The 12357-nt window shown below is 61.3% G+C and overlaps 1 protein-coding gene across 4 annotated transcripts; it reads left to right on the top strand.

Moving 5' to 3' along the window:
- The first annotated feature begins 1165 nt into the window (after positions 1-1165).
- Positions 1166-12001, top strand: MSANTD1 (Myb/SANT DNA binding domain containing 1). Of its 4 annotated transcripts, none has more exons than XM_074320575.2 (5): positions 1166-1296; positions 2702-2786; positions 5669-5933; positions 9375-9650; positions 11628-12001. In XM_074320575.2, exons 2-5 carry the CDS (start codon positions 2771-2773, stop codon positions 11866-11868), a joined length of 798 nt encoding a protein of 265 aa, XP_074176676.1. In that variant the 5' UTR covers positions 1166-1296; positions 2702-2770; the 3' UTR covers positions 11869-12001. The 4 variants fall into 4 exon arrangements, with proteins under 4 accessions (XP_074176676.1, XP_074176695.1, XP_074176690.1 ...); XM_074320594.2 differs by having other exon boundaries at positions 1281-1296; positions 5722-5933; XM_074320589.2 differs by lacking the exon at positions 1166-1296 and having other exon boundaries at positions 2646-2786; positions 5722-5933.
- The last annotated feature ends 356 nt before the right edge of the window (positions 12002-12357 follow it).

The raw sequence follows: 12357 nt of genomic DNA, 5'->3' as shown, positions 1-12357 counted from the left end.
ATGAGCCGTGCTGTCGGTTCCGTGGCTCAGACTCTGAACGGCAATGACTGCTCGCTGCCTCGCAGGCCCAGGTCCCCTCAGTGGCCGGGGCTGCAGTGGGCTTGGTTATCTGATTTGGGGGGAGTGGAATAAGTTTCCTCCACATCTGAGCATCCTTCCCAGTATGTGCCCTCACTTGTGCTCTAGCCCTCCCTCTGGGGTGAGTGCCCGAAACCGAGTACCAGCCTGGGTGACACTCGACTTGTTCTGTCCAGGGGGCGATGGGTGGGACCCAGAGAACAGCTGTGACAGTCGCTGGCTGGGAAGTTGGGGCCGGGTCCTTGGAGAAGACGTCCCGGGCTGTGGCCTGCGCACATGCTCAGCAGGGAGGGGCCGCTCAGAGGGCCCGGAAGGTTCAGGGGACACGCTCCCCTGTGAGCCTGTCACTTAGCAATGCGATGGAAGGAGCCCCCACCCCCTGAGTGCTACTGGGAGCATCTGGCTCTGGACTGCACTCTGCTCCCCTTGCACACCAGGGGGCGCCCGGGCCTCAAGGACCCGCCGCCGGTGACTCCGCCTTGAGCTAGGGGCGGCAGAGTGGCTGTCTGTGGGATTTGAGTCACCTTGCACCACCACCCCGTCTCCACCGAGTGGTGAGCCAGCAGGGCTGTGAGGCGCGCATCCTGGAGCCGGGCCCACACCTGACTGTGCGCTTCTGAACAGGACTGACGTGAGATGTATGTTTAAGGTTTTGAAACGGCTGCAAACATTGTACATCTGAATTAAAGGCAAGGAATTAAACCGTGAACTGCTGTGCAAGGCCTGCTTTGCTTCGAGGACCTACACCCTGCTGGGGGAGCAGAGGTTGCTGCTGCACCACACACGCCGACACCTCGAAGGGAAGACCCGCGTTTGTGCCCACAGACCACAGCGCCGGGTCTTCTGCTCAGCAGATACGGCTGCAGGAACCATGCTGGTTAAATGACATAATCCAGTTATGCAGGGGCCACGTGGTTTTGGCACTGAATCTGCCTCCACATTCGGCCCAGGGCCCTGGGGGGGGGGGGGGCGGTAGAGGCTGGGTCGGGAGTAGAGTGCTCACGCAGAGCCATGACCCAGCTTTTGACCCACCCCCCAGACCCGCCATGCCCCTGCGGCCCGGCTGGCCCCTGTGCCTTCCTGGCCGTGGGCACCATGCCCCTGGGCTGCAGTGTGTGGCAGTGTGTGCCACGCCCATTTGAGCTTGCAAGTCCTTGTCACCTGAGAGTCCAGCGCCTCTGGAAGTCTGCCCAGCTACAGGGCACGTCCTTAGCTCTGGTGAGACCCTCCCTGGGAGCCTGGGCGGTTGGGGCCGTGGTAAACTCGGGGTGCAGGTGTTTACCTCCAACCTGCAGACACAAAACCTCTAGGCTGTGGGCTGCTCAGGCAGTTACTTTGGAAATGTGGGTTCCACTCATTTGATGGGAGTGGTCGGCAGGCAGTGCCCCAGCAACACTGCAGTGGCTGCCTGGAGACAAGCATGGGCTGCCCAGCCCTGCACTTGGGTCTCAGCGGTGTGACTGCACGTGGGCTTCCCTGAGGCTCTGTGGCCGCTCTGCCCCCTACCCTCCTGAGGCACAGGGATGGTGACAGCATTGGCTGCCAGGACCAGGGGGCAGGCCACATCGGCCTCCGGTCTCATCTCAGTTGCTCTGAACGTTTACAGGAGTGACTTCATCTAATTTGTTTCCTCTGTGACACAACTCCTGTGCCCCGTGGCCTCACCCTTCAGAGCCACCTAAGCTGTAGTCCCCTGCCTGGGCCACGCTGGGACAGCCAGACCCTGGCTGGCACACCTGAGCACACCTGGTCTACCTGTCATTTCCAGAAAGAGCCCCTGGTGTGAGTGGGCTTGTTTGCCACACGTCCCCTGCTTGCCCACCACGGCAGAGAGGTCCTCAGGAGAGGGCGAGACCCTACTTTTCCCAGAGGAAACCCCTGCTTCTGACCTGAGACCCTTGAGCACTGGGTGTGGGGTGGCCCGCACCTCAGCCCTCGGCAGCGTAGCAGTAGGTCTGAGCGCTGCTGGAGGCAGTGTTCTGCCAGGGCCCAGGGGCACAGAGGTTGACCCGCTTTGTGGAGTCATAAAGACGTTTGGGAAACCACGAGTGTCTTCTGAGGTTCCCATGGGCTTTGGGGTGTCTGCAGTCAGGCTCCTCCATGTGGCTGGATGGCTCGTCCACGGCCTCCCAAGCAGGAAACCCAGGCGCCACCCATACGGCCTCACCCTGTCACAGCCATGTCCTGTAGGGCTTCTGGGGTTCTCAGGCCTTCACCCTGCATGGGGGGGGGGGGGAGCCACGGGCCAGGCCTTCACTTGTCCTGGCCCAGAGGGCGCTTGGGGTGTGGGTGGGCCCAGGGGAGCCATCAGGTCAGGGTTGAAGCCTGCTCACCGAGGGCGCAAAGCTAGGGTGTGGGCTGCTGGTGTACATGGAAAGGGTGATGGTGTCAGCAGGCCCCTGCCGTCCCACGGCTCTGCCCTGCCCTGCCGCCCCCCAGCCTGGACACCCCCCACACGCACCTGGTGTGCTTTCCTCCCTTTGCCCAGGCTGGAAGTTCTTCCAGCACCAGACTTCCCTACCCACTGTCATAGGCCCCAATCACTGCTGCCTGGACCCTTGAGGGGCTGCACGCTTCCTGCCCTGGGCTCCCACGTGGGCCTGACTGCCCCTTCTCCCCGCAGGTGCTGCCGGATGCCCAGCCCCTAGCCCTCTGCCCCCCCTCCCTCAGACACTGAGGGTCCCAGCAGGCCATGCAGCTGTGCCAAGGTATGGAACCCCCCTCCGCAGATGAGGACAGACAGGACCCCCCCCCCCGGGCCGGCACAGCTAGGTGCTTGGCCCTCCCCACACACACCCAGCTGCTTGTCTCTGGGGACCCAACATGAGGGCTCTGCTTCCGGTACCGCCCCCAGGGGTGCTGGGCTTCTGGTGTCCACTGAAACCTGAGAAGAGACAGTTGGAGTCCAGCCTCTTACCCTGACTCCCTGGACATGCCAGCTGGAGGGCAAACAGGAGGCGTAGGCACCTCCCTGGTGCCACTTGGGTGTCAGGCCCAGAGACACTGCGTGGGCCAGCTGCTGCCCCTGGGCAGTGGGACTGGCTGTCCGGGTGTTACCCAGGCCGGGAACCCTGGGGCAGCAGCCATTGCCAGCATCCAGCCTCTGCTCCAGCCAGGCCCTGCCTGCATCTCCCTGGCCCCCACCTCGTGTGCTCAGGGGGCCAGAGACAGCACCAGGACACCTGAGGGGCCACATCCTTTGTGTGAGGAGTGGGGCCTTCCAGTCATTTACTTTGCAAACACTCCTGAGTGCTCTGCCAGGTACCCAGGCAGTCCAGGAATGCAGGGGTGCTGCACGGCCAGGCGCTGGTGTCACCATGTCCCCAGGTGACCCCTGAGGCCCAGAGAAGAGGGGCTCCCACCGGGAGCTGATGGCAGGGTCAGGCCTTGACCCACACATGCCCACACCTGTCCCACTGCGTTTCCAGTTCTGACCAGGGAGGAGGGTGCCCCAGCCGCCAGCCCATCCCGGGCAGCTCCCGAGTTCAGGCCACCACCAGAAGAACCCTGAGGGTACCATGTGTCTGGGGGCGGGGCTGGGCTCCACATGGCCATCAGGGCCTGTCCAGCAGGTTCCGTGGGCTCATGCTAGTTGGCCACTTGCTGGAGTTCAATCTTCTAACTTTCGAATGTTGATGCCTTTAGGTGGCCCTTGCTCTCTGCAGTCCCCTCAGGCTCTCCTGCTCTGGTCTCCTGTCCCCTGGCTGGTCCCTAAGCCCCGCTGAGGTGGGGGAGGGAGGCAGCCCTAGCCTCACTCTAAAGCCCACCTTTGCTGACAACCCCCCCTCCCATTATAGTCACACTGTCTCAGTGCCCTCCCAGCCCAGCCAGTGCTGGAGGTCAGTGTCTGGGTGTCCTGGCCCTCAGGACATCGGGATGAGCCTGTCAAGCCCTGACAGAGGCCCACTGAGGCAGGGCCAGGGTCCGACGGCCAAGGACCCCAGCCAGACCCTGGGAGCGGTGGGGAGCATTTGCCCAGGCTGCAGCAGTTTGCATTGGCTACATCATGGGTGCAAAGGACAGGTGACAGTGGCCTTCACAGAGAGCCTGCCTGCCAGCATGGGGTCAGACCCAGCTCCGAGGCAGCCTGCCTGGGTTCAAAGCCTGGCCCAGCCCAGCACCTTGTCCACAGGGTGACCTCACCTTTCCAGCCTCAGGGTTTTCATCTGTAAAATGGGAATAACAACAGTGTCAGCCTCCCTCAACAAGAGTGCCTTGAGGATCAAAGTAGAAAACACACAAATATGTCACTTAGAACAGTGTCCTACGCTCAAAGTGCTCAATTCTCATTACTGTCACTTTTGCCAGTGTTCTTAACCCAGGGTCACAGAGCTGGAAGGGAGAAAGTGAAACAAGCTGGCTAAAGGTGGGTCCAATTGGCAGGAGGGAAAAGGGATAGAAGACAGACTGAAGTCAAGTAGGAAGACTTCAGAGAGGAGGTAATGTCAGAACGGGGTTTTGAAGAATGAATAGGAGTTTGCCAGTAAGACTGAAGGCCAAGTCTAGGTAATCTACTGGGAAGGGAAGGAGGATTACTTGGGGTTGGCCCCTTCATTTGTACGTTACTTTACACAGCAGGCCTGTACCAAACCCTTTCCTGTGGGGTACGGGGGATACAGGGAGCACCCCGCCCAGCCAGGGGGAGCAGGCAGGTCTGGGTACAGAGGGCGCTAATGCAGGGTGGTCAGGGCTGTAGTGGGCTGCTCAGGGCAGGAGGGACTCACACACCACATGCTCCCAGGTACTATTTGGCTTTAGAAACTGTCCTGGCTCCTCAGCCGACCCCACCTCAGCCAGGTCAGCAGCCAGCCCCACCTGCAGGGAGGGAGACGCGCCCGCAGATGGGCAGAGCTGAGTCTGCTCAAGCCAGAGCCCCACTCACCAGCCTGGCATTTACACATTCATACTTCCTGTCACAAAATGTGAACATGTTATTTGGGGACACGGTGCATGGGGCCCTCGGGCGTGAGTGTTAGCATGTCCCTGGGGGTATCTGCTCCTGTATCTGCCCCCTCTCTGTCCATTCCTGCTCCTCCCACCCACTCTGTCTGTCCTCTCAGTCTCCCTGTCTCCCTCTCTGTCTGCCATGCTCTCCTCGTGTGTCACACTCCAACTCCCTATCTTGGGCTCTCCCGGGCCCCCAGCCGTCGTGAGCCAGGGCCAGACTGAGGTGAGGACCTGGACCCCGCTCCTCCAGCGCCCGGTCAGCCCAGGGCAGGCTCCTGGCTCCGTGTGGCCTGGGCCAGACAGGCCTGGAAGCCGGGCTGGGCGGAGGCAGGGCTGGGAGCCTGGGCCGCCGGTTTTGGGCCTGGCCCGTCCGCTGCAATATTGATGGCCCGTCACGGTGGCCCTGATTCCTGCGCTTTCAGTTAAAAGGTTTCTGTTGTTGTAGCTTATGCAGTTGCTCTGTTGCTATGGAAACGTGACATCAAAATGACGTTTCCCGTTTAAAAGCTTTTAACTAAATTCCTGCCTGTCAGATGTAGGCCCCATTTTGAGCGCGGAGCTGCCTTCCAGGAGCGGGGCTCCCGCCCGCTGTGGTGTGCAGGCCGCAGCCAGCCTCCCTGAACGCAGTCCTTTAACCCCGCAGGTGCCTCCAGCATGGCGGCAGCCGAAGTACCCGGCTACCTTGTATCTCCTCAGACGGAGAAGCACCGGCGGGCACGCAACTGGACGGACGCTGAGATGCGCGGCCTCATGCTCGTCTGGGAGGAGTTCTTCGACGAGCTGAAGCAGACCAAGCGCAATGCCAAGGTGTATGAGAAGATGGCCAGCAAGCTGCTGGAGATGACCGGTGAGCGCCGGCTGGGCGAGGAGATCAAAATCAAGATCACCAACATGACCTTCCAGTACAGGTAGGCCTCCACGTGCCTACGCACTCGGCTCCGCCGGCCCCGCCCCGGGAGGGCCTGGGGTCCCCACTGGAATGGCCCACGTGAGGCCCGCCCTGGACAGGCCCCACAGGGCAACATGGGGCCTCAGGAACCACTGGTGCAGCCTCGCATTGGGGAGGTGGGGAAACTGAGACCCAGTGAGGGCAGGGCTGGGACAGACACAGGCCGGCTCTCCTCGGAGCCTCTTCCAACGCCATCCCAAGGGCACCCTTAGCACTGTCCCCCAGGCCCCCACAGTGGCTGGCCCTTGGCCTACACACTGCGGCCAGGAGACTGCAGGCTGCCATCCCAGGCTCGGCTCTGCAGCAGGGTGGCGGGACGCTGCTGTACAGACAGGGAAACTGAGGCCCGAGGCAAGAAAGAGGCTCAGCTCCCGGCCCATGAGCCCTGCACGGTCCTGATGCTCATTCTCAGCATCTCCTGAGCCGGCTGTGAGCACAGCGTCGTGCTGCCCTCAGGGTCAGGGAGCAGGTGAGGGCTGATTGGGCAACCCTGGGTGCTCAGGAGGGTCCCACTATGGGAGGGGCCTTGTTTGTGGAAGGAAGGGTTGGGGCCCCAGGCCTGGCCCCACCTCTGCCTCTGCTCATCCCAAGGTGGCCCCGCTTCCCAGGCAGCCTGAGGGGAGCTGCTGGGTCAGGGCCAAAGATGGGCTCCGGGGTGGGGCAGCGTCCAGGGAGGGAGCCGAGTGTGGCCCGTGTGCCTGGTACCTTGGGAGGCGTAGGGCCCATGCCTACCTGCAGAGGGTCATGGTCAGGGTGAAGGTCACTGGCAGGGTGAAGGTCGCGGGCATGCCAGGGTCTTGCTGGGGTGAATGTCAAGCAAGAGCTAGAGGCCGTGGGCAAGAGCGGCACCGAGCGCCCCGGGTCCTGTGGGCGGCCTGGGAACGGCTGGGCCTGTCAGTGTCCTGGGAGGACGGGCAGGTGTCCAGCTGGTCCCAGGCCTAGCCGCTGCAGGAAGCAGAGCTGTGCCCAGGGCTGGGTGCAGACCGGGCCCTGCAGGGCTGCCTCGGGCACCTTGGGCCACACCCTGTGGGCAGGACCCTCCCCCCTCCACAGGCAAGGAGACGACCCCCCCAACCTGGAGGTGCGCAGAGGCTCTGCAGGCCCTTGACAACACCAAAAACCTGTTTTCAGTTGCATCCATCTAACTTTTTATGGCCCTTGCAGGAGCAGGTCCAGAGCCTGGCCCCCATGCAAAGGTCCTTTTCTGACTCACAGCCCCTGCCCCAGCCAGGTCGGGCCCAGAAGGCATCAGAGCCACTTGGAGAATCAGTGTTAGGTCCCAGCTGTGGCTCTGGGACGCCCAGGGCTGAGTGTCTGCCGACGCCCCTCAGTGCCTGGGGGGGGGGGCACAGCGGTGCTGCTGGCTGGTACTGGCCTCCCCTCTGACTGTAACGCAGGCTCTGATTGGTGTCTGGCGGGTTATTCATTATTTATCCTGGAAGGCTACTGACTCTCAGGGGAAGGATTCAGTTCCATTCCTGGAGACGGGGCACGCGGGCCCAGGAGCCACAGGAGATGGGGGTGCAGCAGAGCGGGCACCTGGGGCCTCCACTCCCGGGGCAGGGGTGAGGGCTGCACATGTGCACAGCACTTCACAGCTTAGGAAGAACGTTGCACACTGTGGCACCTCACAGCTCCCTTTCACCCAGGGAAAAACAGGCCCAGAGCTGGAGAGGGGCGTGGCTTGCCCAGCCCTTAGTTAACAGGCCAACACTTTGGCTGACTCGTTCTTTATCTGTCCCCCGAGAGGGCCTATCCACAGCAGGGCGTTTTCTTGTGTTTTCACAGTAGCTCTTTATATATTAAGGTTGTCAGGCTAAGGAAGCCTGGGGGGGAGGCCGGTCCCGTGGAGCATGGCTTGTTAGAATTCAGGGGCTCCCATGCTGGGAGCAGGCCTTTTCTCTTTTCTCCAAGGAGTGGGCTGGCTTGAGTGGAGCCAAACAGAAGCTGGGGCTCCAGAGGGGCTGGAGGGGAGCCCGGGTGGAGGCTGGGTGTGGGCCCAGGCCAGTCTCGCCCCTGCGCCCAGCACCTGCGCAGCCCTACAGGGTGACAGACGTCTGTCCCGTGGCTGGGAAGACGGGGCAGGTGTGCTCCTCCCCATGTCACCTCTCCCTGGCTGTCTGCTGAGGACACGTCACTTGGTGGGTGCTGCTGCCAAGGCCACTCCCTGCCATGGCTGGGCTCTGCTCACTTATTTGTTGGGGGCCACTCATTCAGATGGCCAGCCCATTATATCTAGTGACCAGTGGCCACACCCTGGTCGGGAACCCATGTTGGGAGACAGGAGCCATCAGCCACGGGGCACTCTAGCTCCAAGGGCTCCCCACATTTGGGAGGAACATGGGGCAGGGAACATGGGGGACCACAGGCTGAGGCTGGGTCTGATGGGGCAGAGAGCATGCACCCGCCCCCTTGTGGCTGCTTTCCTGGCCTGGCAGCCCCTTGTCCCCATCCGTCACCTCCAGAGGACGGTCTAGGCCCAGGGCCCATCTGCATGGGAGGGCAGGGCGCAGGGCCTGCGAACCGCTCAGGCCCGTGCTGGGCAGAGCTGCACTGTGCAGACCCTTGGCTCGAGGTCTGCATGGGGTAGGGAGGTCAGGCAGCGTGAGAAGGGGTCCCGTCAGGCCCAGCCGCACTGCATCTTGATACCTTCAGCCAACACGCTGTCTGGATAGCTCGCTATTTGTCAGACCCTGGCTATTGTCATTAAATCCTTCCCACAGCCATGTGAGGAGCTCACTTTGATCATCCCCATTTTACTGATGTGAAAATGGAGGCTCAGAGAGGTTAATGAACCTGCCCAAGGTCACACAGCAAAGTGGTGGGGCCGAGACAGACTCAGATCTGTTGGACACTGAAGACTGTGCTCTTAACTCCAGTGGTTCTCGTTCCCTGAGGCGTCCTCTTTAGAAAACTGCATTTTTCATATTACAGTATTTTTTGTTCGTGTTGCATACTTTATTACATCATGATATTCTATTCCATGTGTGTCTTATGTTTTATTACGTTACAGTATTGTACCACGGCTGGCTGACTTATTTAGAAGCAGTATTTGTTCATGGCAGAGAGTAGAAACTACAGCACATGAAAGACAGAAACAATAGCAGTCAGCCCAAGGTCGCAGTACTGACCATGACCTCACTCACGTTTGGAGCATGTGCTGCCGTTTCACATCCAAGGCTGTGTAGGTCCCACGCCTGGCTTCTTTCTAAGTGCAGTGTCACCTTGGCCCTGGAGCCTAGCCGATTTTTCTGGGGAGGCCTTTCTGGCCAAAAGTGGCTCCTGCCCGTGCCACATGGCCCCCCGGGTCCCAGAGCCCCGGTGTCCCTGCCGAGGGCCGGGCGGGACGGGTGGGAGTAAGTCTGTTTCTCACCCTTGGCTCTTGTGTCTCTCGTTTCAGGAAATTAAAATGCATGACAGATAGCGAGTCCGTCCCGCCCGACTGGCCCTATTACCTAGCCATTGATAGGATTCTGGCCAAGGTCCCTGAGTCCTGCGATGGCAGACTGCCGGACGGCCAGCAGCCGGGGCCCTCCACGTCCCAGACCGAGGCGTCCCTGTCGCCGTCTGCTAAGTCCACCCCTCTGTACTTACCGTATAACCAGTGCTCCTACGAAGGCCGCTTCCAGGACGATCGCTCCGACAGCTCCTCCAGCTTACTGTCCCTTAAGTTCAGGTAGTGTGTGTCCCCTTCTCCTGCCCCACCACCAGTGGGGCCAGGAGCCCACTGTCCAGACAAGTGGCTTTGAGCGGTGAAGGCGGCAGCTGTTGTGCCAGTGGCGTCCTCCGTCATCCCTGGCTGGCTGCAAAGCATGAGGGGGTGTGTGTGTCCAGGTGCAGCGAAGCCCCAGACAGAGGCCTCAGATGGGGGGGCCTCAGACAGGGGGCCCTTAGACAGGGGGCTCTTAGATGGGAGTGCCTCAGACAGGGCGGCTTTAGACAGGGTGGGGGCCTCAGATGCAACAGCCTCAGACAAGAGGTCCTTAGACGGGGAGGCGGAGACGGGGCGGCCTCGGACGTGACGACCTCGGACAGGGCGGCTCGTACAGGAAGGCAGCCAGTTATGGAAGCACGGGCTGTCCTGTCCACAGACTGGGTTTGTCTCCTGGCTCCGTCACTCTTTAGCTGTGTGGAATGTTCTTGACTTCTCTGGGCCTCAGTCTCCCTCTATAAAATGAGGACAAATCAATAGCTTTTCCAAGGATGGCTGGGAGTGTCAGAGGAGAGAACAGACTCGGGCACAGGGAGGAAAGCCAAGCGCCCAACCCCAGTGTGCCCTCCCTGCCTGCCCCTCAGCTTCTGGCTTACGGACTCCCCTTCACCCCAAGCAGACCCCACCCTGGGGTCCCCCTTCTCTCTGCTCTTGCTGGGTCGGCTGGTCCTCACAGTACCAGGGAGGGGGTGCTGGGCTGAGTCTCCAGAGTGTCCTTATAACTGGCTGCAGTGGGTACACCTGTCCCTTCTGCTGTGCATCACATGTTTCCTGCCACGTGACCCTGCCCTCAGGATATCCACACCTGTGTGGTGTGGGGGCTGGGGTCAGAAGAGGGACATTTGGGGTGGGCTTTCAAGGGTGAATAGGAGTTGGCATTTTGGGGAAGTGAGCAGGAAGAGTATGGATTTGAGCAATGGCTCTGCCTCTCCCCCAAGCCCCAGTCTTCAAGTCTGTCAGATGGGGTGGGGGAAGGGAGGCATCTCTGGGGGTGTCTCTCTGATTCTGACGCCTCCGATGTTGGGGCTGCAGTTCTTTTGTCCAGTGCCCCTTCCCTGGAGGGCATTTTTCAGCAAAGACCCCAGGCAAAAATGTGTTTGCTGACAGCCAGACCGAATTAGCTGGGAAGCCTGAGATTTATGGCCAATTGTTTCTGTGGATTGAGCCCAGTTCCCAGACTCACAGCTACCCCAGGCATTGCACCAAGGCTGGGCCATGGGTACCAGAGCTCTGCTCTCCCACCCCTGGGGTTGGCTGGGTCACTGTCCTGCTCAGAAACATAGAGCTCAGACTGGGAGATGGGCAGCGCCTTGGGGTCTGGTGGGATTTGGCGGCTCCCTGCCCACCAGTGGGGACCTGTAGACCAGGGGTACCCACCACCCCACAGCAGGGAGCCCAGGGGAGAGCTGTGGACTTGGGCTGTCTTACCTCCTGTCCACCAGAGGTCCCGGCCCTGGGGAGGGAGGCCTAGGTCCTGGGTGCCTGTCTTGCTGCCCCCCCTCCCCAGCCCCTTCCTTCTGGGACCTGAGTTTCCCCATCTGTCCAAGGCCGGCCCAGACTGGTGTCCTCTGGCTTCCCGGGGGAGCCACATTGCCCAGCACCCCAACCCACCCAACCTTCCTCTTATCTCCACCCCTGAGTCCCTCCATCGTGCCTGTGCCAACCTGCATGACCAGCTCAGGGGGCTTGGGGGTGCTCTCATGGCAGGGTGTTCCCCATCCCCCAGATTGTGGGTGTTTGGAAGTCCTGTGACTGGGTCATTGGGTCTCAGTGGACGGCAGTGCCTGCAGCCACCGTTGCCCCCTCACATGCATGGACGGTGGGGCCCTGGCCAGTGGCCCAGCTCCCCGAGGCCTGTTTCCAGTTTACCCAGTGGAGGGGCTGGGAGGGCCGGGTGGGGCCCTTGTGCCTGCTGTTCATGCACCGGCGCTGTCTTCCCAGGTCAGACGAACGGCCTGTGAAGAAGCGCAAGGTGCAGAGCGGCCACTTCCAGAAGAAGAAGCTGCGGCTGCTGGAGGCCATGTTGGACGAGCAGCGGCGGCTGAGCCGGGCCATGGAGGAGACGTGCCGCGAGGTGCGCCGTGTGCTGGACCAGCAGAACATCCTGCAGGTGCAGGGGCTGCAGCTGCAGGAGCGCATGATGAGCCTGCTGGAGAAGATGGTCGCCAAGTCCAGTGCCTAGCTGCCGCTCCGGGCCGGGACCCCGCGGCCCCACGTCCAGCAGTAAAGCCCCTCGGACACAGCCAGGGACTCCAGGGGAACTCTGGGTGAATCCCCAGTAAGGACGTGCCATTATAGAGTCCACTTTCCACCGTAGTCACCATCCATGGTACTTGAAATGGCTTCTGATAGTGATTTCTCCTTCCCACCTGGAAGCAGAGCTCACTTCCCAGGCCCGGGGGGAGGCGCCAGGTGGGTTGGTCTGTTCTGGAAACAAAAGCAAATGCAAACAGGTCATGCCAGCTCGCACCTCAGCGAAGGAGGGGCCAGTCTTCTCCCTCAGCAGGGTCCGGTCTTCCCTAAAGTAACCTCCGACACCCAGCAAACCTGGCCCGCCCGCGGCCTTCCAGCGCCTTTCTGTTCCTGTTCCTGGAACGCCAGGGGTTGCCACCGCCTCCTCCATGAGAACTCTAATAAAGGTAATGACGCCTGCTCATGTGCACCGGGGACC

The sequence above is a fragment of the Rhinolophus sinicus genome, chromosome 1 (genome assembly GCF_057876585.1).
Source record: "Rhinolophus sinicus isolate RSI-liver-muscle chromosome 1, RSI-T2T, whole genome shotgun sequence".
NCBI classification, from domain to species: Eukaryota; Metazoa; Chordata; class Mammalia; order Chiroptera; family Rhinolophidae; genus Rhinolophus; species Rhinolophus sinicus.
This window is presented reverse-complemented; position numbering and strand designations above follow the sequence as displayed.